The sequence below is a fragment of the Schistocerca serialis genome, chromosome 8, assembly GCF_023864345.2.
Source record: "Schistocerca serialis cubense isolate TAMUIC-IGC-003099 chromosome 8, iqSchSeri2.2, whole genome shotgun sequence".
NCBI lineage: Eukaryota > Metazoa > Arthropoda > Insecta > Orthoptera > Acrididae > Schistocerca > Schistocerca serialis.
Window position 1 is genome coordinate 77212034 of NC_064645.1, and position 27362 is coordinate 77239395.

Here is a 27362-nt window from a genome sequence, read left to right on the forward strand (position 1 = left end):
CTCAAAATTCCGATCAACACAATCTGGAACCACAACACCCTAATTCAGTAGTTAACCTTTCCTCCAAACCTCTCTCCCAATCCGAAACCTCTGTCCTATCCAAAGGCCTCACCTTCAGCCCCACTCCCAGATTCAACCAAACAGCCCTCGTCAAAGATTTACTGTCCTACACTCGTACTCTCTGCTGGAAGTATCACTTTGCCACGAAGAAAAATGATCCTAATCCTACTCCTAATGATCCGACTCCTCAAGACACCATCCAAATTGAACCCTGCCTGGAACAGTTCCGTCCTCCGTCACAGCGGGACCCACCTCCTCTTCCTCAAAATCACCCTCTCCAAACTTTCCAGGAATTTCTGACTTCCAGCCTTGCGTCTCAATCCTTCTTAAAAAACCTTAATCCTACACCCAACATCACCACTGTTGAAGCCCAGGCTATCCGTGATCTGAAGGCTGACCGATCCATCGTCATTCTTCCGGCGGACAAGGGTTCCACGACCGTGGTACTTGATTGTCGGGAGTATGTGGCTGAGGGACTGCGTCAGCTTTCAGACAACACCACATACAAAGTTTGCCAAGGTAACCCCATTCCCGATGTCCAGGCGGAGCTTCAAGGAATCCTCAGAACCTTAGGCCCCCTGCAAAACCTTTCACCTGACTCCATCAACCTCCTGACCCCACCGACACCCCGCACCCCTACCTTCTACCTTCTTCCTAAAATCCACAAACCCAATCATCCCGGCCGCCCCATTGTAGCTGGTTACCAAGCCCCCACTGAACGTATCTCTGCCTACGTAGATCAACACCTTCAACCCATTACATGCAGTCTCCCATCCTTCATCAAGGACACCAACCACTTCCTTGAACGCCTGGAATCCTTACCCAATCTGTTACCCCCGGAAACCATCCTTGTAACCATTGATGCCACGTCCTTATACACAAATATTCCGCACGTCCAGGGCCTCGCTGCGATGGAGCATTTCCTTTCACGCCGATCACCTGCCACCCTACCTAAAACCTCTTTCCTCATCACCTTAGCCAGCTTCATCCTGACCCACAACTTCTTCACTTTTGAGGGCCAGACATACCAACAATTAAAGGGAACAGCCATGGGCACCAGGATGGCCCCCTCGTACGCCAACCTATTCATGGGTCGCTTAGAGGAAGCCTTCTTGGTTACCCAAGTCTGCCAACCCAAAGTTTGGTACAGATTTATTGATGACATCTTCATGATCTGGACTCACAGTGAAGAAGAACTCCAGAATTTCCTCTCCAACCTCAACTCCTTTGGTTCCATCAGTTTCACCTGGTCCAACTCCAAATCCCATGCCACTTTCCTTGACGTTGACCTCCACCTGTCCAATGGCCAACTTCACACGTCCGTCCACATCAAACCCACCAACAAGCAACAGTACCTCCATTATGACAGCTGCCACCCATTCCACATCAAACGGTCCCTTCCCTACAGCCTAGGTCTTCGTGGCAAACGAATCTGCTCCAGTCCGGAATCCCTGAATCATTACACCAACAACCTGAAAACAGCTTTCGCATCCCGCAACTACCCTCCCGACCTGGTACAGAAGCAAATAACCAGAGCCACTTCCTCGTCCCCTCAAACCCAGAATCCCCCACAGAAGAACCACAAAAGTGCCCCACTTGTGACAGGATACTTTCCGGGACTGGACCAGACTCTGAATGTGGCTCTCCAGCAGGGATACGACTTCCTCAAATCCTGCCCTGAAATGAGATCCATCCTTCATGAAATCCTCCCCACTCCGCCAAGAGTGTCTTTCCGCCGTCCACCTAACCTTCGTAACCTGTTAGTTCATCCCTATGAAATCCCCAAACCACCTTCCCTACCCTCTGGCTCCTATCCTTGTAACCGCCCCCGATGCAAAACCTGTCCCATGCACCCTCCCACCACCACCTACTCCAGTCCTGTAACCCGGAAGGTGTACACGATCAGAGGCAGAGCCACGTGTGAAAGCACCCACGTGATTTACCAACTGACCTGCCTACACTGTGATGCATTCTATGTGGGAATGACCAGCAACAAACTGTCCATTCGCATGAATGGACACAGGCAGACAGTGTTTGTTGGTAATGAGGATCACCCTGTGGCTAAACATGCCTTGGTGCACAGCCAGCACATCTTGGCACAGTGTTACACCGTCCGGGTTATCTGGATACTTCCCACCAACACCAACCTATCCGAACTCCGGAGATGGGAACTTTCCCTTCAGTATATCCTCTCTTCTCGTCATCCGCCAGGCCTCAATCTCCGCTAATTTCAAGTTGCCGCCACTCATACCTCACCTGTCTTTCAACAACTTCTTTGCCTCTACACTTCTGCCTCGACTGACATCTCTGCCCAAACTCTTTGTCTTTAAATATGTCTGCTTGTGTCTGTATGTATGGATGGATGGATATGTGCGTGTGTGCGAGTGTATACCTGTCCTTTTTTCCCCCTAAGGTAAGTCTTTCCGCTCCCGGGATTGGAATGACTCCTTACCCTCTCCCTTAAAACCCACTTCCTTTCGTCTTCCCCTCTCCTTCCCTCTTTCCTGATGAGGCAACAGTTTGTTGCGAAAGCTTGAATTTTGTGTGTATGTTTGTGTGTCTATTGACCTGCCAGCGCTTTTGTTCGGTAAGTCACCTCATCTTTGTTTTTATATATAATTTTTCCCACGTGGAATGTTTCCTTCTATATATATATATATATATATATATATATATATATATATATATATATATATATATATATATATATATATATATATATATATATATACTATCCATCTGAACACCTAGAAACTTGAACTGTTCAGTTTCACTAATCATATGCCTGTTCTGTGAAATTAAAACATCAGGTTTTGCTGAATTGTGTTTAGAAACTGTAAAAACTGAGTCTTACTGTGATTTAGCGTTAGTTTATTTTTTGCATGCCATAAACTTAGGTCATGTACTGCACTATTTGAAACCAAGCCAATGTTGAACACAAGATCCTTTACTACCAAGCTAGTGTCATCAGCAAACAGAAATATTTTAGAGCTACCCATAATACTAGAGAGCATTTAAGGAACAGGAGTGGCCCCAATACTGATCCCTGGAGCATTCCCCACTCAGACCCCACATCACAGCCATTATCAACAATGTGAATAATGACCTTTTGCTGTCTGTTGCTAAAGTAAGAGGTGAACCAATTGTGAGCTACTCCCCGTATTCCATAATGGTCCAAATTCTGGAGCAATATTTTATGATCAACACAATCAAATGCCTTAGTTAAATCAAAAAATATGCCAAGCATTCGAAACCTTTTGTTTAACCCATCCAGTATCTCACAGAAAAAAGAGAATATAGCATATTCAGTTGTTAAAATGACTTCTAAAGCCGGACTGTACATTTGATAGTGAATCGTGTGATATAAAATGATCAATTATCCTTACATACACAGCCTTTTATTGAAAAGGCTGTGTTTTGCAAACACTGATGGCATAGAAATAGGCCTAAAATTATTTACATTATCCCTTTCTCCCTTTTTATAAAGCAGCTTTACTACAGAGTACTTTAATTGCTCAGGAAACCCACCATTACTATAAAGGAAAAAATTACAAATATGGCTAAATACAGGGCTAACATGTGCAGCACAGTACCCGATCTACTGATATAGCCAACTGGCACCACTGAGATGTGACCCATGCCCTATGGCATCAGCGCCCTCCCCAGACCCATGTTAACACATCTAACATCTGCATTAATATGAAGCCGATCATGGCGCTGAAACGGTTGCATGAAATGCACATTAGTGCCACCAGTTTCAGTAGCTGTCATTACCAGGTCACCACCTACATCACATTCCCCGTCCTTATCAAGACTGTTCCCTGCTCCACCCACTATCACTACCCGATCCTCCTCCATAAAATTCCTACATAACTAAGAGAAAAGGTAATTTACATCCAAATTCCGACTACAGCCTGTACATCATGGCTCGGTAACTTGTGATTTCTGCTGTAACTCAATGCCACTGCCACTAATACCTGCATCACTCTTCTCAGCAGTGGGGAGAGAAAGTTGGACAAGACTCTCACATATTTCCTTTGTAAAGAAATGTTTGAAAGTGGAGTTTGGCATTTCTGATTTTGTATTGCTACCCTCAGTTTCTCTGTGTCTAGTAGCGCATCTGACAGTCTATATGTAATATCAAATAGTGTGTGTGTGTGTGTGTGTGTGTGTGTGTGTGTGTGTGTGTGTTTCTTTTTTGGAGAGAGAATTTAATAAGATTTTGGTACAGTTGTCATTGAAGGTGTCACATTGCCTTTTTGACAGCTACATGCATTTCATTTAGCATCTCTAAATCTACGGCCTTAACGCTTTGTTTTCCACCTACCGTGCAGTACTTGCTCTTTCCCTGCAGGTTTCTTTAGGGGACACACTAACATTGAGAGTCCACTTTCATAATGAACTGCTTTATTAGATACATACCTGTCCAGTGCTTAGTCAGCTATTCTCATAAATTTGAGGCATAATTCCTAAACTTGCACATGCCTACAGATAAAGGTCTTTAAGAACACTTAAGATTGTACTTTGGCAATCATTATTTCCACAACTGCCACATGGTCACTGACTTTGGTTACAACATGGGCGATCTCGGGGATAGCAGGTATATAAGTTACCTTTGGATCTAATACAATTCTGTCATGAGTAAGTTCCCAATCTATCTATTCTAGTTAGTTTTAAGAAAGAGCATTTAGTATTGTTCTGAAGGATGGCTTGACATCCCCCAACTTGCTAAACTGTTATGATGTCAACTGATTGTTGGGTGATTGAAGTATCCTCCAGTGATGACAGCAGGATTGGGGAATGTAAGTATAAGGGAGTTTAGAATTTCTCTGCAGTTTTTAGTTACATTTATGGTTGAGTCTGTTGATAAATGAAACTAATCAATTTTAAGTTTATGCCCATCGGATCTCACATGCAACTTTAGTTCATATTTCAGTAGTTTGAATATCTTGTCTGTTGTGACAAATACGGCACGTCCATTTTCTATTAGCCTACTGTTCTAAAATACACTTAGTTTTACTTCAAAATTCACAATGTCAGTTTTGGATTTTAGCCAGCTTCTGTACCTAGTATTGTATGAGCTTCACTGCTTTTAAAGAGTGTGCAGAATTATAGCATTTTGATGCGAATGCTTCAGGAGTTCACCACTAGGACTTTTAAAAGAAATGTAAGTTTTGCTACTCAGGCAACAAAATAACTGATGATGGTAGAAGAAAGGATATAAAATGCAGACTGTGAATATAAAGAAAATAATTTCTGAACAAGAGAAATTTGTTAATACTGAATATACATTTAAGAGTTTTCTGAAGTAATGTCTTGAGTGCACTCTCATATGGGGATGAAATGTGGGCAAAGTTTTGTCACAAACTGAAAATATAAAGGGAATAGTTGATATGATACATTTTGAGCCAACAAGGAATGGTAAATCTGGCAGTGAGGGGAAGTGTGGTGGTGTACAAATTGTAAAGGGAGATCAAGGTTTGACTACAGTGATCAGTAATTGGTAAAATTGCATTACAATTTCCTAGAAAAATAAGTTAAATTTAATTTTTCTGTTTCCTCCCATTTAATTTCAAGCTCTGCACAAAAGAAACATTTTATACAGCTCACTGTTTGAAAAAAAATCAATAATTCTAAATCTAACACAGGGAGGGGTTCAACTACAACCACAATGTAATTGCATATTGTAAAAAGCGATAATTAACTTCAGGTTCTGATTCTACAGGATGGTTATAATTAAACTTTAATGACTTGAGCCAATGTAGATGTAAAACTATTCACCACACAGGAACACAACTTTATATAAATGATGTTCAGACTGTGCACTGCACAATTTGCATTATTAGTAGTTTTACCCTCAGGACTTTCCACTAGGTGCTGGTACTGGTACGGCCATGTAGGTTTGAAACACAAGCATCAGTGCACATTACAGTTGCTAACAGTCAACATGGGCCTGGACGAGGACAGCAGGAGTTTACTCAAAGCTGTTTTATCGAAACAACAATAGTACCTCAGCTCTTCGCAAGTATCAACAAGTTACAGGAATACGGAGAAGTCCTCTTTCCATACCAGGGTTGAATGTGATTCAGAAATACGGATTAATTGCAGATTTGGGAATTTCTCTCGTGCCACAAATTGTTGAAGTTAGTGTTGCCTTGGCTGAGAATGCTGAATGCAGTGTGTAATGTCCAAGCAATCCACAAGCCGTGTCATGACAGCTAACATTCCATGGTCCACCATTTGGTTAAGTAGAGTAAAATGCATCAGATGGTCTATGTGATTTAAGTGTTATTTACAGGTATAAATTTAATGTGACTGTGACAGTATGTGAACACAGAAATTATCAAATCAGCATAAGACTGGAATACTTCGCATACGGGGAACCCTCTGTAAGTCATTTTCTGACACAGAAAACTTTGCAAGATGTAAAAAGGGATAAAAAAATTTTTGGATTAGGTGCCAATAATAAATAGTTTTTGAGAAAACGATGGTTTCACTGCAGGTTTTCAGTCTCCTTGTGGATGCAACGTTTAAATGCGTTGGTAGCATAATGGTTCTTTCACAGGTTCGAATTCTTGTGACCTATGTTCAAAATCATATTTTATGTTGTTCTTTTATTTATCCTTTGTTGTTGTGGAAGTATGTGACATCAATATTTTTATGACATTATAAAATATGCTGGAATTCTTATTAGAAGCACACTTTTATCATCACAGATCTTATATAACTTTACATTATTAGCAGTAACTGAAAATGAAGAACAAAGTTTAAATATTTGAGTTTCCTTACACAAAGGGTTGTTTGTTGATGAAATCAGAATAGTGACATGTTAATTAAAAGTAATGCCATTAAAACGTACACTGTTCTGTCGATGCAGCAGGTTATACTTTTAACTACAAGAGAAGAATTGGATTCTCTGATCACAGAGGTGCCCTATTCTCAGTGCACAGCAGAGGAAGATGACAAGTAGAAGTGTGACATTTGCAGGTTCCAGCTTTTGAGAAAATGCTTTAATATGCATGGTGGTTTGCTGCGAAATTACCGTCGGATTGCGAAGTATTTAGCAGTATTAACGAGGTTGCTTTTCCTATTGATATTCACACTGAAAAATGTGACTGCAGCATGTGTGTCTTTACACACTGATTGTGATGTTCCGAATTTTTAAGCTTTTTTTGTGATAAATGTCATGGGAATGCATTGGTTGGAAGTAAAAATGTAAGCAAAAATTGGAATATTAGAATTTATATGCTTTTTATTTTCAATTCATGTTAAAGACATAAACTTAAGACTGGATTTGAACATTTGCTGTGTGTGTGTGTGTGTGTGTGGGGGGGGGGGGGTGGGGGTAAAACTTCAAATGTGCTCTTATCCATCATGCTACCAACCCACTTTTTTCTGGGATTGCCTAATAGACTAATAAATTGGCATTGAAACTTTAACTGTCTCTTCTCAGAAATTACAGAGTGTTGGCACACAGCTGAAATAGATGTTCCTATATTTTCACCCTTCTTTCACCCTTTTCGGCTAAGTTTTGAAACAGTCCATTAAACCATTAAGTGCACCACAAACATTTAATACAAAAACTTATCTGTACAAAAATGAGCTTTCCATCAGTATTGTCCATCCACTTTATCAGGAAAGCAACAGATTTCCAAAAAAGTAACAATGACACAGATATAAAAAATGTAGTGGTGCCCACTACATTAGCAAATACATTGGCATAGGATCTGTTTGCATCACAATGCAGAACACAGGACATTCTCCTAAGCAGTCTCTTTATATCTCCATCAGTCTGGTTTACATTAGTTAATATCTTATGTTTAAGGTCCAAAATTGCAACGCTGTCATGGCAAGTAGAATCCGCAGCCAACTTCTGTAGCCCTCTGCAAGGACAGAATCATTTTAAATTCTTTATCTCCCACAGGGTGTATATATGGACAAGAAAAAAATTCCCGGATTTTTCCCGGATAAAAATACTCTTTCTCCCGGGTGAAAACACACTTTTTCCGTGTTAAGTGACAGTATAATCTTCCTCAGCACTGTTAAAGTCATCAATCCTTTGAATGTTTATTGTTTTATATACCAACGTAGAATTTCCAGGCACTTTAGAAAACGAAACTCAGGGGGAAAAACAAGTTTTGAAAGACATTTGATGTGCAGCAACATGCACGCTGCATATTTTCGTATTATGAAGGTATAAATTTGAATTACACCAAACAATGTATGTCACTTTCCGAAGCATTGAAATCGAGATTGCGGTGCGCTTTTGTAGGCGTCATAGCTCATTCACGTGATCTTGCCCGCTGATGACAGCAATAGGACACATGATATAGTCAGCCAAAAGCAAGATCACTCTTAAGTAGCGTGAATACACAAATAAGTTAATGGCTTAAATTAATATACACAGCATTTACATACAATATTAGTCTCGAAGATTAATAAGTTGGAAGAGAAGCTAAGCTTCCACATACAATGTTGATCTTTTTTGCACGTGTTAGACTTTAAGATATATCACACAAATGTGCCAGTAAAATTTTTTAATAACAACGCAAATGTCTCATCTTCTGGGCTCAAAGTTCTTCTAAATGGTCGTCCTCAAAGAGTTGATTTTTAAATGAGAGCCAAACGCTTTGTGATTTAAGAAATTCATCGTACATTCTCGCACATAGTTCATCTTGCGTAAAATGAAATCTGTCTTTAATGTAACGCTTTTCAAACCACCATTCGCAATATTTTCCTGCGACCTGTAACAAATAGGTTCGTTTCAGCAGTTGCAAGAAAGTGCCAGATAACTGGCGTCACCGTGCTTGCGCAGCTACGATGACGCAGGAAGCCCATATGTTCATATGTGTAAAACATTAAAAGATCTTACATTACGTCATAAAAGAAACAAGACATCAAAGGATACTTCAAGAGCGTCGGGAATTTGCAAACCATACTAAAATGCATAATTCGGCTTAAAATGCAAATCCGTATGTAAATTTTCTTGGAGTACCAGTACTCATTTATGGTTCTATATTAAAGCATAATGCCGTACGTGCACTTGAAATGCAGCGAACAGTTGAAACTAGCCAATAGTGTGAAAATAAACACTTCGTTTAAAATAAATTGACTGCCTCAGTAGAAAGGATTAATAAAAGCCAAATCTCTTTAGCAAACCGGCAAAAATAACTTAATTGTTCTGTAAGGCGATTAATGCTTGATGGTCAAAGGTGCAAATAAAATCTGAAACTATTAACATATTTTAGCCTGCTGTAATTATGCGAACGTATTTTAATTCATTTGATAGCTCCTGGCCACAAAAATCCGTTTTGTTATCATTTAACGTGAGAGCAATAAACGAAGAGGAAACAACAAAATCACTGAACGTAAACACAGGTCATGTGGAGACGACCCACCTCCCCACAACAACTTGGACTGCTCTGTGCATCAGCCCTGGATCTACGATATTTCCGAACAGGGGCAATATTAAGTAGTGGTGCCCAGCCACACTTCCGTAACCAGAAGCAGGAGAAGGTATTGCTCATACGCGACTCAACAGCGCACGTGCAAGAGCCCGCCCGCAACTGCTCTAACGAATCTAATTAAAACAATTGTCACATCATGCTCAGTGGAGGCAATTTGTTGTTATAAAGCATTGCATAGTGTTCCTAAAGCCTTTGACACACTTTACCATTGGCAGACGTTTGTATGAGCACTGTTTTGTTGTTGTATACGGCGCATTTCCTTTGGAACTTAAGTTTTATTTTCTTTTTTTTTCTCCTGTTCATGTTTTGTTGCTGCTGTATTATTCTGCAGTAGTGGAACACAATAATATCCTTTGTGGAGTATTGGTTCCTATCAGTCAAAATCACAAAAATTTAACTGAAAACTAAAACAATGAAAAATTCCCGGAATTCTAAACAATTCCCGGGTTTTTCCCGGTTTTCTCCCGGATGAAAAAATTCCCAGGTTTTTCCCGGATCTCCCGGTTGTCCCAGGTTGTATACACCCTGTCCTACAAAAATTAATGTATAGTATTTATCTCTCTGTATCTCCAAGCACGTAAATTAGAGCCAAATTTTTGTCAATTACATGCAAATGAAATTGTCTTTTCTAGGAAACTGGTTAAACTTATCACACAGTTTCTCTAAAACCACTGAACTCATTTAAATACATTTTTTGTAGATTAGCAACAAATCGTTCCATAGTTATGTGCCACATTAGCTTCAGAAAATGGCTTGTTCCTGCAACTCTGAGACTTCCGTACAATTTAGACCTCTACAGTATGTCAAAATTCTATTCTTAATTACAATTAGAGTTGCACTTATGGTTTACCTATTAAAAAAAGTTTGTGCCTTGAAATGTTGTCTACTTGAGAACTGGCAGGTAAAATGCTTTGCACAGCAACAGTGACAATACAGCGGAAGTAGAGAAGGTCAGAAGAGCTCCCATTAGTGTATTGGTGGCGGGACAAGTCCAGCTCACTAGCTGTTCAATTCCAACAACTTTAAATCTCATTGTAAAGTTGTTGACAACAAATTCTAACTCCCACAGCCTCAGTGATGATTAGCCTTAGTAGTTTGAAGTGTGGGCTACAATCAGTAGCTGCTCAAACAACACATTCCACTTATTTGTATGGCTGTGTTCAGCAACAGCTTTTTTTCTAGATTTCTGTACGTAATGTGGCACTGATGTTTATTACAGTGAAGGGGAAATGATTTAAGTAGACTGTCACATGTAGATGGCTCGCTGAATTGTGCAAAATCCAGGTTTGCGGACCATTCGGATGTGACATTGATCAATGTTGGACTGCATGGGAACTTGAGGACAGGCATACTTGTCATCAAGGTTCTAACTGACCACTTCTGATTCTACAGAGGAGAATTGTCATATTGTGCACCACACACATCCAAACCTTGTCACATCTGCAACTGCCATCTGAGAACAAGTAATCAACTCTGTGCAACATTCCGTGTCATCCTGCATCATTTGTCAGGGACTAGCAGCAGCTGGACTAGGTGGCAGCAGGAAGACTGGGAAAATTCCTGTCTGATGTGTAGCCTTCCACTTACACAACACAATTTGCCAAGTGTTTACACTATTCACTGCTATGTTCATAGTGAATATTGTAAACACTTGGCAAATTGTGTTGTGTCAATGGGAGGCCACACATCAGACAGGAATTTCCTAGTCCTGCTGCTGCCACCTAGTCCAGATGCTGCTAGTCTCTGACCATTGGTGCAAGATTACACAGAATGTTGCATAGAGTTTACTACTTATTCTCACATGGCAGGTGCAGATGACCCTACCAGGGCAAGTAACACTAAAAACAGTAATGTGTTCCAGTGGTAGTTCATACCTGCCATAGAGAATTTCACCTGTAATTATTTACATATCCATCAATGTTGTGTATGTGGACACATTTACACTGACTTCCAATCAAGTCTTCTGGGCACTTCACTTTTCTTCTCAGCCAATGTATATTAAATCATTTAGTACCAAAATGCCAGAAGTTAAAGTTGCATATACAAAAATAGAAATAAGGAAAAAAGTAAACTCACAAGTTTTTCAGAACATTCAAGTGTCTCAAACGTCCGACAATCGACATCCATGCTACTGGCATTAAGCTTCAGAGTATTTACAGCAGTACTAAGTACTTTCACATCAATGAGTGGCAAAGACACTTTGGTATTGTTCCATTTCAACTCTGAAAAAATAACATGTATAATAATAATAACAGTAATAATAATACGAACAACAACAACAATAAATATTAACAACAACCAAAGGAGGGAGGAAGGGAGAGGAGGGGGAGGGACAGAGAGAGAGAGAGGCTAAATAAAGAAATGCTTTCTTTCAGTAAGATATTTTCTTTATCACCCTTTATCAAGTCTTCCACCACAGGCCATGGACGTGTGCTTGTCAGTAAATTTATTTCATTACCGCATTTATTGGAATACATTGTACCACTTTTGTATGCTCCTGACTCCTGAGTCTGCTGCACCAGCTGTTGTGAAGTATAGCTTTTCGTGCTGTGAGAAGGAGACAACACACCAAATAACATTGTTTTAAAGGTTCTTGTGGACCCTGGAAAGCCCATTTACCAATAACTTAGTGATTTTACAAACTTTCTGGGAAAATGTTTAATCACTTTTGGATGTACCTGACATCTTGTGGTAGAACACTGTACCAGGTGGACAAAGAAAGCTAAAACAATCCGTCTGTTTTTGTGGGATCACTACTGTTGTCATTTGTGAAATTGGGAAAAATTCCTTTGTTTCTACAGTAGGAAATACACTTACCACCACAATAACAACTCACAAGAGTCGTGTGAGAGATTCATACCACCATAGTTTTTGGTCCTTTATCGCAAAAATAAAATTATCAAAAAATATAGTCAATTGATCACAATTCTAATATGATACAAAGAGAAATTAACTTCATTGAGTTCTCACGAAGAATGCAATCAAGAAAGAGTTAATGTATGCCAACCAGCTACTGTCTAACAAGTAGTGTTTTTTCCTTCTCTATACTGTAGTGAGGTACTTACCCGACAGCAGTTAACACACAAGCAAAAAGTTTTACGTCAACAGGTTTCAATATTTGTCACAGTGTTGCCATCATGTAATATACCTTTCTATACAAGATTATTTGGGTAAAGAATGCGATAAGGTAAATACTGCAAATCTGGAATAAATGCAACACTGGCTTTCACCTGTAGCTCATACATAAGCATGTTCACTTACAAACAAAATCTTTAGTATTATAATGCAGAAATTGTTCCAATGGAAAATCAGGCAAAATAAGGAAAAGTTGACCACTCACCTACAGTGTATCGATGCATGGGGCACAGAAACACACAACAGCTTTTACAAACGAGCTACCGAGTTATAGCTCTTCTTAAAGCAACATTACACACATTCACACACACAACCCACAGACACCCACCCGCATACTAACAAGCCCACAGTAAGACAAATATTTGTCCTGGTGGACTGTTAACAGAATATGTGTGTGTGTGTGTGTGTGTGTGTGTGTGTGTGTTGAGTGACAGTTAGCTGGAGGATGACAGAATATGTAAGAGGACGTGCTGAAAAGTAATGCCCCTGAATTATTTATTCTGTCCTAAATATCAGTTGAGGTATTATATCTCATGCACATTACTCTGCTGATTTTTCCCCTTCACTAACACAAGTTGCAACCCTCTGCTGCAAGAGGGTGGGTTGGTTGGTTGGATGATTAAAGGGACCAAACTACTATTGTCATCAGTCCCTTTTACCTTTAACAGAGAGGTCTACATGACTGTAGATCAGAGATGGCCTACCATGCAAAACCCAGGGGAAGAAAACCACAAAGTCTACCAAAGGTCAACAAAGGCAAGATAAAGGACACAAAAGAAGAAAGGGAGACATAAGAATAAAGGCATGCAAGGTGCCCCATCTACAGAGCACAGCTGAAAGCCCCCTAAAGCAGAGTGCAATGAGGGGACATATGCCCCTCACCCCTGAGAAAGAGATGGACACGTCAAACAGACAACATGAGAGGAAGGAGGGAGAGTAGAAGAGCAGGCAGGGAGAGGACCTGGCTGGACCACTAATCCCAAACAACCGAAGCCCTGTCTGGGCAGAGGAGGTAACAGAGTATTCTGCCAATCCCTCAATGGGCTGATAAGGTTAAGTAGCCATTCCTTAAAGAGAGTAGAAAAATCCCCCTTAACGAATAAAACATAAAACCAAGTCAGTCGCTGAGGCATCGTCTCCCAACACCAGGGGTAATGAGTCTGGGATACTAAGGAGTCTGCCACAGGGAGGCGAGGCTGAGACAGTCCAGCAAAATGTGGACCTTTGTCAAACGGAAACCATGATGACAGTGATGTGGCTCCTTGAGACAGAGGAGATGACCATGAGTTAGCCAAGTATGGTTGATGTGGAGCTGGCAAAGGACGATAAAGAGTCCTTGAGAGAGGCCTACATGGAGAATTTCAATGGATTCGGGGTCTCCCTTATCACCTGAAATTAGTTAGGTGAAGTCAGGGTGAGACATTCCGAATTCTGGATTCCTAAAACTTGATGGTGTAATAATGAATGGAGGTCTGTTTCCTGAATACCGAACTAAGAGTCAGATAACTAGCAGAGACCAAATTACTAGGTTTGATGTGTGTGGTCAGGCTATCAGCACACCAACTAGCTCTGCAGATGATGAAGAAATTGATGAAATGTATGACGAGATAAAAGAAATTATTCAGGTAGTGAAGGGAGAGGAAAATTTAATAGTCATGGGTGACTGGAATTTGTCAGTAGGAAAAGGGAGAGAAGGAAACATAGTAGGTGAATATGGATTGGGGGGAAGAAATGAAAGAGGAAGCCGCCTTGTAGAATTTTGCACAGAGCATAACTTAATCATAGCTCACACTTGGTTCACGAATCATAAAAGAAGGTTGTATACCTGGAAGAATCCTGGAGATACTAAAAGGTATCAGATAGATTATACAATGGTAAGACAAAGATTTAGGAACCAGGTTTTAAACTGTAAGACATTTCCAGGGGCAGATGTGGATTCTGACCACAATCTATTGGTTATGAACTGCAGATTGAAACTGAAGAAACTGCAAAAAGGTGGGAATTTAAGGAGATGGGACCTGGATAAACTGAAAGAACCTGAGGTTGTAGAGAGTTTCAGGGAGAGCATAAGGTAACAATCGACAGGAATGGGGGAAAGAAATACAGTAGAAGAAGCATGGGTAGCTCTGAGGGATGAAGTAGTGAAGGCAGCAGAGGATCAAGTAGGTAAAAAGATGAGGGCTAATAGAAATCCTTGGGTAACAGAAGAAATATTGAATTTAATTGATGAAAGGAGAAAATATAAAAATGCAGTAAATGGAGCAGGCAAAAAGGAATACAAACGTCTCAAAAATGATATCAACAGGAAGTGCAAAATGGCTAAGCAGGGATGGCTAGAGGACAAATGTAAGGATGTAGAGGCTTGTCTCACTAGGGGTAAGATAGATACTGCCTACAGGAAAATTAAAGAGACCTTTGGAGAGAAGAGAACCACTTGTATGAACATCAAGAGCTCAGATGGCAACCCAGAAGGGAAGGCAGCAAGGTGGAAGGAGTATATAAAGGGTTTATACAAGGGCGATGTACTTGAGGACAATATTATGGAAATGGAAGAGGATGTAGATGAAGATGAAATGGGAGATAAGATACTGCGTGAAGAGTTTGACAGAGCACTGAAAGACCTGAGTCCAAACAAGGCCCCGGGAGTAGACAACATTCCATTAGAACTACTGATGATCTTGGGAGAGCCAGTCATGACAAAACTCTACCATCTGGTGAGCAAGATGTATGAGACAGGCGAAATACCCACAGACTTCAAGAAGAATATAATAATTCCAATCCCAAAGAAAGCAGGTGTTGACAGATGTGAAAATTACCAAACTATCAGTTTAATAAGTCACAGCTGCAAAATACTAACGCGAATTCTTTACAGACGAATGGAAAAACTGGTAGAAGCGGACCTCGGGGAAGATCAGTTTGGATTCCGTAGAAATGTTGGAACACGTGAGGCAATGCTAACCTTACGACTTATCTTAAAAGAAAGATTAAGAAAAGGCAAACCTACGTTTCTAGCATTTGTAGACTTAGAGAAAGCTTTTGACAACGTTAACTGGAATACTCTCTTTCAAATTCTGAAGGTGGCAGGGGTAAAATACAGGGAGCGAAAGGTTATTTACAATTTGTACAGAAACCAGATGGCAGTTATAAGAGTCGAGGGGCATGAAAGGGAAGCAGTGGTTGGGAAAGGAGTGAGACAGGGTTGTAGCCTCTCCCCGATGTTATTCAATCTGTATATTGAGCAAGCAGTAAAAGAAATTAAAGAAAAATTCGGAGTAGCTATTAAAATCCATGGAGAAGAAATAAAAACTTTGAGGTTCGCTGATGACATTGTAATTCTGTCAGAGACAGCAAAGGACTTGGAAGAGCAGTTGAACGGAATGGACAGTGTCTTTAAAGGAGGATATAAGATGAACATCAACAAAAGCAAAACGAGGATAATGGAATGTAGTCAAATTAAATCGGGTGATGCTGAGGGGATTAGATTAGGAAATGACACACTTAAAGTAGTAGAGGAGTTTTGCTATTTAGGGAGTAAAATAACTGATGATGGTCGAAGTAGAGAGGATATAAAATGTAGACTGGCAATGGCAAGGAAATCGTTTCTGAAGAAGAGAAATTTGTTAACATAGAGTATAGATTTAAGTGTCAGGAAGTCGTTTCTGAAAGTATTTGTATGGAGTGTAGCCATGTATGGAAGTGAAACATGGACGATAACCAGTTTGGACAAGAAGAGAATAGAAGCTTTTGAAATGTGGTGCTACAGAAGAATGCTGAAGGTAAGGTGGGTACATCACGTAACTAATGAGGAGGTATTGAATAGGATTGGGGAGAAGAGAAGTTTGTGGCACAACTTGACTAGAAGAAGGGATCGGTTGGTAGGACATGTTTTGAGGCATCAAGGGATCACAAATTTAGCATTGGAGGGTAACGTGGAGGGTAAAAATTGTAGAGGGACGCCAAGAGATGAATACACCAAGCAGATTCAGAAGGATGTAGGTTGCAGTAGGTACTGGGAGATGAAGAAGCTTGCACAGGATAGAGTAGCATGGAGAGCTGCATCAAACCAGTCTCAGGACTGAAGACCACAACAACAACAACAACAACAACAACAGCAAGTTCATTCCCCAGGATTCCAATGTGGCCCAGGATCCAGACAAGATCCACAGTGTCCACACTGTTCAAGAGCATACAAGGAATTCTGGATAGCAATGACCAAGAAGGGACTGCGAGAGTAATGATGGTCAACAGCTTCCGAATTGCTCGCCGCAGATGAGAAAGGATTCAACAGAGCAGGAACAGATATATTCAAGAGCATGACAGATGGCTACCAACTCCGCAGTGACAACACTACAGCCATTTGGCAGGGAGCACAGTTCATTATGACCCATGTGAGTATAGGACTACGTGACCAGCAATCATTGAGCCATCAATATGGATTACTTCTGAACCCCAGAGCATGGCAAGGGTGGAGAAAACTTGGTGGTAGCAGGCCTCTGGATGAACTGAGTCTTTCAGACCTTTGATAAGTCAAGATAAAGCTTGACTGACAGGTGGACCTTGAAGGTGTGGAGAGTGGGCCTGGAGGATACGTAGTAGAGGATACAATTGGGGTTCAGACAAGAGGGAGCAGATGTGGATTGCGATTGTAATCCCTGATGTGGAATGCCATTGCGGGCCATGGATTTATGTGCTTAGAAAAAGGCAACAGTAGTTTGGATGCTTATTGTAGCTGAGAATGTGTGTAGCATAACTGACAAGCTGCTGTTGGTGCCTGATCTGCAATAGAGGGACTCCAGTGTCAACAAGTAAGCTGTTCACAGGACTAGCTCGAAAGGCTCGTGTCACACGGCAAGTCCCTCAATGGTGTATCAGATCCAGTACCCACAATACTGAGGAGCGATGGTGAACTGTAAGCCAGACTCTAATAATAAAGACAGGATTGTATCAGGGCTTTGTAAATCTGCAAAAGGGTAGTGCAATCTGCAACCCAGCTGGTGTTATTCAGGCAGTGAAATGTATTAAGGTGCAGCCAGTACTTTCACTTCAGCTGGCGAAGATGGAGAATCCATATCAACCAAGCACCGTAGACCAGTCCTAAAAAGTGATAAGCCTTCATCACATTTCGTAGCTGGTCGGTGAGTAAAGTTCTGATTGTGGGTGAATGGTACAACATCGCTACAGCTGCATAACATGAGTCTTGGCAGCTGAAAACAAAAAGACACAGCTTAGGGCTCATCCATGCACCTTTCAAGTGGTGCCCTGCAGTCAATGTTCAGCAACAACCACACTAGAACAGCAATAGTAGTGGCCAAAGTAGTCAGCACACAAGGAGGGTGATACTGAGGACCCCACAGCTGGTGCTAGACCATTGATGGTGAGGGGACACCCCATTCTCTTTGATTTGGGGGTACAAAGGCAAGCACCAACCCAAACCCAGAAACTACGGTGCGACAAGAAGTTCTGGATAAAAATCGGGAGTGAACCCTACTGTTGTAAAGTTATGAGGATGTGGTGCCATACGCCTTATGCAGGTCAATGAAGACAGCTATAAGGATGGCACACTCCAGGTAAACCAGCCTGTCGGTAGTGGAACAGTCCTGGCGAACACCACACTAGGACAGGGCCAGATCACTCCCAGGACTTGAGGAGTCAACACAACCAGCAACTTCCCATGCATTCAAGCAAATTACAGAGAACATTGGTGAGACAAATTGGGCAATAACTGTCCACCTCTAGAGGGAACTTACCTGGTTGCAGTACTGGGACAATGATGCTTTCTTGCCATTACGATGGGAGCTCTCACTGACATCAGTTGTGGTTAAAGAGGGCAAGTATATGGCACTGACAATCCACCAATAGGTGGTTGATCATTTGGCTGTGGCCATGGTCCGGCCCTGGGGCTGTATCAGGGTACTGGGCTAGGACACTGACTAATTCCCACTCACTGAAACGAGCATTATATGGCTCCAGGTGGTGTGTAGTCAAAGTTAATTGCTTTCGCTCCATCCACTGTTTTTGGATGCAACAGACAGGTTGATAATTCTCAAAAGAAGAGTCTCGAGTATAATGCGGAGCAAAATGATCGTTGACAAGAGTCTGGGTCAGGGCAAACAGGTAATATGAAGTAAGCCTGCAGGTGTCTGGTATCCAAAGAGAAATCTGATCTTAGCCCAAATCTGTGAAGGAGAGGTATATGGTCCACTGGTTGAAACCTACCATTCCCAGCATTCTGGCTTTCATTGTTTCATTCAGTGGCAGTCCTGGGCACAGATCTGATTATAGGTAATGAGGTGCTCCATCAATGGAGGGCCCACCTACGATCTCTAATGGCTTCTGCAATTTCTGATGGCCACCAAGATATTGTTTTCCATCAGGGTGGGCCTGAGGAATAGGGATCGCTAGGTCAGCTGCCAAAAGAATGGCAGTAGTTGTATTCTGGAGTGCCTCATTAGCATCTCCATGTAGTGGGGAGACAAGGGTGACAGCTGAGACAAAAGCACTTCAGTCTACACCGCTGAGAGCCCATCTGGGCAGGCACCCTGAGGACTGGCATTGAGGGAGGGACAGGAAGATTGGGAAGTGGTCACTACCATACAGGTCATCATGGACTCTCCAATGTATGGATGGGGGAAGGAAAGTGCTGCGGACACAAAAGTAAATGGCCAAGAAAGTTCTGTGTACCACACTGAAGTGTGTGGAGGCACCAGTATTCAAGAGGCAAATGTCAAGTTGTAGCAGTAAGTTTTTAAGGTCTTTACCGCAGCCAGTGATCTTTGTTCCACCTCAGAAAGGGTTATGGGCACTGAAATCATCAAAGATTAGCAGACATGCCAACTTTCGAAAGTGAAAAATCAGGAGAATTTTAGCGTTTATACTATTGTGAATTACAACACATCCCCAACAAAGTTGCAATAATTCAACACCTATACCTGGCGCACCCATATTGTTTCGCCATTTCAGAATCGGGAAACATTTTGCGAAACAAGGGCCCAGCGCGTTGGCACAGTTTATAGTCAAGTTATGCTCTACAATAAATTAGGTAAATAAAGCCTCGACATTTGTCACAGAATCTACATTTTGGGGTTCACACGAGAAGTTAAGTTTCTGGTTCCATTCTACACAGTGGACACTCTCCTTGTGGTTTTTAGTCTGCACATGTTGAAGAATGCCGCATTTCCCGCCATGAGCCACTGAAAAGTCACATCTACATACACTACAAAATGCGTAAGTTTATCCCTTCCTCAATTCACTTAAACATGGAAACTCTTCCTTATACACTGCGTCGTATTCCTTCGCCATTCTGCATGAAAAATAATCAACACTTCCATGATACACAGCCAGCAACTACTACAGAGTACACAAACCGCGCAGTAGAACCGAGAACACAATGGTCCTACGTTCTAGACAATGGTCTTGTAGCAATGATGCCAACCCTGGTGCACCGTTTCCCTCTACATTGCACTTCAAATTCTCCTAAATAATTTGTCACACCATCGGGTAAGCGAGCGGGGGGTGGGACCGGTAAAAGGGAGTCAAGAATGAAACTGTCGAGTGGAGGGGCGGGGAGGGGAGGGTAGTAGCCCTAAATATTTTCCCCTCTGAAACATTTATCCCTCTAACTTCCCCCTAGGCAGCTTAATTCCCCTAAATTTAGGGGGAAATCCCCCAACTTGGCAACACTTCCTTGCAGAAAGAGCAACACTAATCACTTCACTTGGAATGACTATCGACTACTCCTTGTCCACGATAACTTTACAATTGCGCTGATGCTACCAGAAGTGGAAGAAATTGGCACTGTTTGAAAGATATTCATTTGTCTCCAAACGCTGCCAACGATAAGTTCCTTACTTCCTTGTAGATACGAAGCGCGAGCTACGCCTACTGCCACTCCCAACAGCCACCACACAAATCTTCCAAGTTAACATAGACAAGTAGCAGCCGTACATTGTCATCCACCAATATATCGAAGGCGCAGGATTTTCAAATATAAGGAAAGCATTGAAACTGCTCTGAAAATCAGGAGATCGGTCTTCACAGTTGGGAGATCGGGAGGAAGAAGGAAAAATCAGGAGTCTCCTGCTTAAATCAGGAGAGTTGGCATGTATGGATTAGGAAAAGGGGGGAGGGGGGTGGGGGTGAGGGGAGGATCTGAGAAACCAATGCAAACAATATGATCCAAGACACTTCAGCATCAAGAAGGAGGTAAGCAACACTGCAAATGGTAATGTTCTGAAATGCCCTTACTGAACAGCCACAGCCTCCATAGGTGTATTAAGAGGCCCAAGTTTGCTGCATACAGTGTCCAGAACATATGTGCGAACTCCTCCTGACATCCTGTCAAAGGTTGCATCCATGAAGAACCATGGTAGGCGTTGCTAGAAACCAAGTCTCCTGAGGGCAATACAGAAGGCAGGGGCATTATGTAAAAGGTGCCTTAGCTCATCCAGGTGGTAGAAAAAGCTGCTTGTGAGGCCATAAGGGACCAAGGGGGTAGGTTAAGGGGTTATGGCATCAATACACATAGGTTCCAGGTTCTGTTGTTTGGTGCAAACCAAGGCGTCTGAGGCCGCTAGAATCTCTGCCTCGGACACAAGCACACGTGGGATCTGGGGTTGTGGGAGCCACCGGAATCTCCTCCTTGGAGGACTACTACTTATCTTTCCTCTCCTTAGAGGATTTGGAAGGTTAAGAGGGCTTCTGTGAATCAGTTTCAGGTAAAGATGATGATCGCAAAGTCCTTCGACCAACAGGCAGTGGCTTTTTCAGCCACTGGCTGGTATCCAGTTTAGTCTGGCTGAATCCTTGGAAGGAACTGTGGCAAGAGAAGCCAAAGGAAGGTGATTTGTCTCCAGCTGGAAGGTGGGGGACCAATGTCCCTGGTGGGTGGAAAGCCAACTATCCCAAAGTAGGTATAGGGGAAACAGCAAGAGGAAAGCCCCAACCATCAGGGGGCCAGGCATGGTCAAGTGGACCAGAGGACTCACCGTGGGAGGCATAACAGGCAGGAGTATCATTACCAAAGAAGGCGACATTGTCGTAGCTGTAGCATATGATACTGTTTTACATGGTGGGTGCAACCGCTCATACTACTATTTCATCTCTTGTCCAGGGTCTTATATTCTTGTATTTTCTTCTCTGTGGAAAATGATGCAATCTGGCGAGCACAGAGAATGGTGCTTTCCACAGTTGAGACAGATGGCAGGAGGCGCAAAAGAAACATTCGCGTGCAGCAGCCATCCACAATCCCTATAAATGGGTCTAGAATTGCAACCTGAAGACATATGCCCAAATTTCAAACACATAAAGCACCACATAGAGGTGGGGAGTAGGACTGTGTGAACATCTGGTTTCACAACGCATCAGTATACCGTCATCTTGACATTTTCAGACAATGAATCACTCTCAAAGGTCATGATGAAAGCACCGGTAGGAACCCTATTGTCCTTTGGCCCCCTATGCACATGATGGACAAAGTGCACACCCCACTGCTCCAAACTGGTGCGTAGCTCACCATCAGACTGCAACAGCATCTCTGTGGAAAATGATGCCCTGAACTATATTTAGATTATTAGGGGAGAGTGACAGTCATTGGTATGACTCTCAGCTCATTACAAGCGAGCAGTGCCCGTGACTGAGCAGGGGATGCTGCTCTGAACAAAACTAACCTACTTTTCCATTGTAGACATAGCTGCCATTTCCTTGAAATTGTCTTCTATGTTCTCCACAAATAATAAGGGCTTTGTGGCCAAGAAGGGATCCCCAGCAGTCCTTGTGCAAACTAAGTATTGGGGGGTATTCTCTGCCTGCTGCTAAGGCCTATATTCCTCCTACGGGGTAACCAGGGAATTTAACATTTTAGGGATGTATCTCTGTGCATTAAATGAGGACTTTCCTTGCACAGAGACTGAGGGGGCCATATGGCCACCAGTAAGATATGAATTCGTTCACTTCATTTGCACCTCATCTGCCACGGTGCCACCCACTCCGAAATGGGACTCCCCAGGCTCAGCAGCAGCTACCTGACCTTTAATCTATTGCCTTGAGTCCTGTGGCCCAGTCACAATGTGCACATACTATGTGGCATACATCGAGATTTTTGAGCTCCAACACCAACAGTGTGATCCCTGCATGGTCAGAGTGCTACCACCATGCTAGTACTTTACGAAGTAGGAAGTATAAATGGTGAAGCCATTCTTTGGGTCCTGATTCTCTGCTTGACCTTCAAGATGTAGCCCCTTCAACTATAGGATTCATGTTTTGATTCTCGTGTTCCTCGTCTTGAGCTCCAGTCTCTATTGTATCACTGTCAATAAAAGATTCCATTATCACTATCTACTGACAATTTCTTTTTCAGTATGTAAAGTATTCATATCACGAGAAACTAATACACGTTTCAATCAGCACTGCCACAATGGTGACCTTAGTTTCCTCCCTCTTTGAACTTCGAAAATTCTCATCCATCAGGAAATTTGCATCTTTGCCAACAGTTGTCTGGCAAGTCTCCCTATCGACAAATTGATAGGCATTGGTTGCCAGGCAGTAGCCTACGAATGTCAACTTCTCTGACTTCTTATCCCATTTCTTGCAGTGGTATTTTGGAATGTGAACCACTGTACTACAGCCAAAAATCCTTGTATCAAAATTCATATGGCATTTTATCTCCAAATGTGGTGGACAGAGAATGATTTGATAGTTACGCAGGTGCAGACACAGCTTCAGCCCAATACATCTTTGGCAAGTTGGCACAGAACATCACGGTACAGTCTTTCCTTAACCATTATTCAATTAGATTTCTCGGCAACACCATCTTGGTGTTTACTATTGTACTGAAAGCTGGTGGATGATACCTTCAAAAGTCCAAAATATTTTTAGTTGATGAACTAAAAATATTTTGCATCCAGTTCAGTCCGTTCCTTTCCATTGTAAGAGAACAACTTTTTGGTGTTTCTAACTATATGCTTTTCCACAATGACACTGAAGTTTTTAAATGTCTGTGTGACATCAAACTTTTTCTTCAAAAAATAGACACACTATAATAACAATAGTGAATGGTTGCCCAAAAAAATAAAAAACCTAATCGAGCAATGAGTCTGGTGACTTTTACAGTGCAGGCCGTTTTCACGTTTTCACCAATCCCGTCAGAACAACGTCATATGCAATAAGAAACTGCCGATTCCATACTCACTGACTGAACTGGGTGTAAAATGTGACAGTCATGCACAATCTGTAAGCAAATAGGCACCAGTGTCGTATATAGAGGGCACCAATCGACAACTAGAGTAGAGTTCCAATCAAAAGCAAAGTTTAATCGTGACATCCATAGAAGCCAGTGTCTCAGATGATCACCAGCTGACAGCAGGAACTGTGTGAATGAGAATTTTAGTCCATTAAAATTGTACGCTAAAGAGGACTTGTAAAAATTGTCGACATGTACCTCTGGATCGCAGTTCGTGGTTTTCTTTGTACATTTGCCTGTATGTACCAATATTTGTTCGTCACTTCCATTGTGACTGGTAACTGAACCTAAGGGTCTGATTAGAGCAACTGTAATTGGATCCTTTCACAATTTGTTGACTGGATACCATCATTAGATGTTACTGTGTGTGTACACTCCTCACAGTGTGTTAGGCCAGTGTGGGCATTTGTTCTATCAATTGGTTGGAGCACCTAGTAACTGTGTGAGGTTACAAGCCTCACCTGTCTTTTACATGTACATTGAGTGAGTCTTTTGATTCAAGTGATAAACCAGTGTGTGCTCTTTGGCATGTTTCTGTAAATATGTGAAGAAGCTTTAAAAGCAGACCAAAAGCCAACTCTGAGTCTCATTTCGTTATTACCACCTTATCTACCTCCTTTGCCCCACATCCCAGTGACTTTGTACTGTCTTCATCCACACAAACCCCAAAAAATCTCAGCTTTACCTCCATTGCTGTCCATAGCTGCTCATGTGCCTGAGATAGATGACCTGAAATCCCACATTACCTCCAACCTAACAGATTCGAAGTAAGTGTGCTGCAAACCATGTCCAGTTACAATAAAATTTATATCATGAAATACTGTCAATAAAAGTGAGAAAGATTTTCACTGACAGACACTGTCTCCATTGGCCCACCCAAATCAGAATGGACTAATTCTAAGATGTTTTTAGAATAACTTTTGTTAGTTCAGGGTGTATACGTGGACGACGGGAAAAAAAAAATCCCGCATTTCCCGGTTAAAAATACACTTTCTCCCAGATAAAAATACATTTTTTCCGTGTTAAGTAAAAATATACTTTTCCTCGAAACTGTAAAACTTGTCAATCCTTTAAATAGTTGTGATTTTATACACTGGCGTAGAATTTCCCGGCACTTTAGAAAATGAAAAAACACGTTTTAGAAAGATGTCTGATGTGCAGCAACATGCACACTGCATATTTTCTTATTACAAAAGTATAAATTCGAATTCCACCAAACACCGCATTTTACTTTCTGAAGGATTGAAATCGAGATTGTGATGCGCTTTTGTAAGCCAGTTGTAGCTCATGTGAAGCAATCTCGCCAGCTCATGACAGCGAATATTCAGATCATAGGACACGTGATGATGTCAGCCAATAGCAACATCACTGTAAAGTAGGGCAAACACACAAATACGAAAAGGTAATGGTTTAAATTAATATACATATATACATAGTGTTGCTACAAGAAAAGGAAAGAAAAGCTTTTACGTTTAATATTTGTCACTAAGATTAATAAGCTGTGAGAGAAGCTAAGCTTTAACACATAATGATCATTTTTGCGCGTATTACACTTTAAAGATACATCACAAAAATGTGCCAGTAAATTTTTTAACGACGCCATAAATGTCTGATCTTCTGGGCTCGAAAATATTCTAAACGGTCGCCCTCAAAGATTTGATTTTTGAATGAGAGTCAAATGCTCTGTGATTTAAGAAATTCATCTGACATTCAAGCGCACAGAGTTCATCTTGCGTAAAAGGAAATTTACGTTGAAAGTAACGCTTGCCAAAGAACCATTCGCAATATTTTCCCGTGATCTGTTAGGAATATAATCGTTTCAGCAGTTGCCAGAGCACGCCAAACAACAGTTGTTGCAGCGCTTGCGCAGCTACAATGATGCAGGAAGCCCGTATGTTCGTACGTGTAAAACATTAAAACCTTACATTATGTCATAAAAGAAACAAGACATTAGAGGACACTCCAAGAACATGGGAATTTTGTGGACTATACAAAATGCATAATTCGGCTTAAAGTGCACATTCATATGTCGAGATTCAGATGTAAATTGTCTTGGAGTACCTGTACTGTATTATCTCATGTTTGGTTCTTTATTAAGGCATAATGCCATATGTGCTAGAAGATAATGTGAACTTGAAATGCAGTGAACAGTTGAAACTAGCCAATAGTGTGGAATTAAATAAATTGGCTGCCTCAGCAGAAAAGATTAGTAAAATTCGAATTTCTTTAACAAACCGACAAAAATAACTTCATTGTTCTGCAAGGTGATTAACGCTTGACTGTCAGAAAGGTGGAAACAAAATAAAATCTGAAACTAATTACACATTTTAGCCTTCCGTAATTATGTGAATGTATTTTAATTCACTTGGTAGCTCCCGGCCACAGAAATCCGTTTTGTTTTCATTTGAAGTGAGAGCAATAAAAGAAGTGGAAACAGCAAAATCACTTAATGTAAACACGGATCACGTGGAGACTACCACCTCCCACTACAACTGAGACCACCCTGTAAATCAGGTCCGGATCTAGGATATTTCCGAACTGGGGCGATATTTGATAGTGGCGCTCCTCCCTCCCTTGAGCATTTGAGGTAGGACGCTGAAAATTTAAAAATCTACTTTTCAAAAAATCTTCATTTTGTAGCAAACATCTTTCTGAAGAGTCTGATACATAAAACACATATATTCGAGGGAACGTAAGACATGTTATTTGGTCTTAAGTGTGGCAAAACGCAGTGCCACGCCTCTCCACACAGCATTCTTCCATTGCACGTCTTTTGAATTTCACTCTGTGGAATTCAAACATGTAATATTTTGTAATGGAATGAGTGTCATCAAACTATATTCACGCCAGTGGAAATTAAAATGTCCTGTGGTGCTCCTCTTTAAAAAAAATCTCTGAATTAAACTGGTTGGGATTATTTGAAACCGACAGAACAAGAACTCTTCAGAAATTTGCAGTCTTTACTGCTGATTTGTGTGACATAAAATTAAATACAGGATACATAAAATGATTAAAGACAAGAGATAAGCAAGACAGTACACGTTTCTTCAATTGTTAAGTTCTAGCTTCTTTGCTCTCTAATCTTGCCACATCTTTATATGGCGTACTTTCCTTTTTGGGAAAGGATTTACTACCTCATCAAAGTTCGTCAACGTTTTGCAACATGGAAAAACGAAACGTTGTCTAATACTAGAAAAGCTGTTAATGCAAATTGTACCTAAGACTGGTGTGGTTTCTTGATCTGATTACGTGTATTTTGTCACTGCTATATAAAACGAAATAGGCCTGCCAATATTGCAGCAGTTGTTACACACAACAAATAAACGAGACTGTTTTGGCACAAATGGTCATTTTTATAACACGTTGGAATATCAAATGCCTATTAGGCCTACTAAAAGCAAAAAGTTTTGTGTTAGGAAATAGTTTCACATTTCATTCATACTCTCTAGTTTCTGAAGCATGAG

General features: G+C 41.3%; 1 protein-coding gene across 2 annotated transcripts in view; it reads right to left on the reverse strand.

The window, feature by feature from the left end:
• The window catches only part of LOC126416142 (EP300-interacting inhibitor of differentiation 3), a 105968-nt gene that overhangs the window by 36215 nt on the left and 42391 nt on the right, over window positions 1–27362 (reverse strand). For both annotated transcript variants that reach the window (XM_050083687.1, XM_050083688.1), the window contains exon 3: window positions 11604–11749. In XM_050083687.1, the coding sequence (XP_049939644.1) occupies window positions 11604–11749 (146 nt within the window). The remainder of the gene's footprint in view (window positions 1–11603; window positions 11750–27362) is intronic.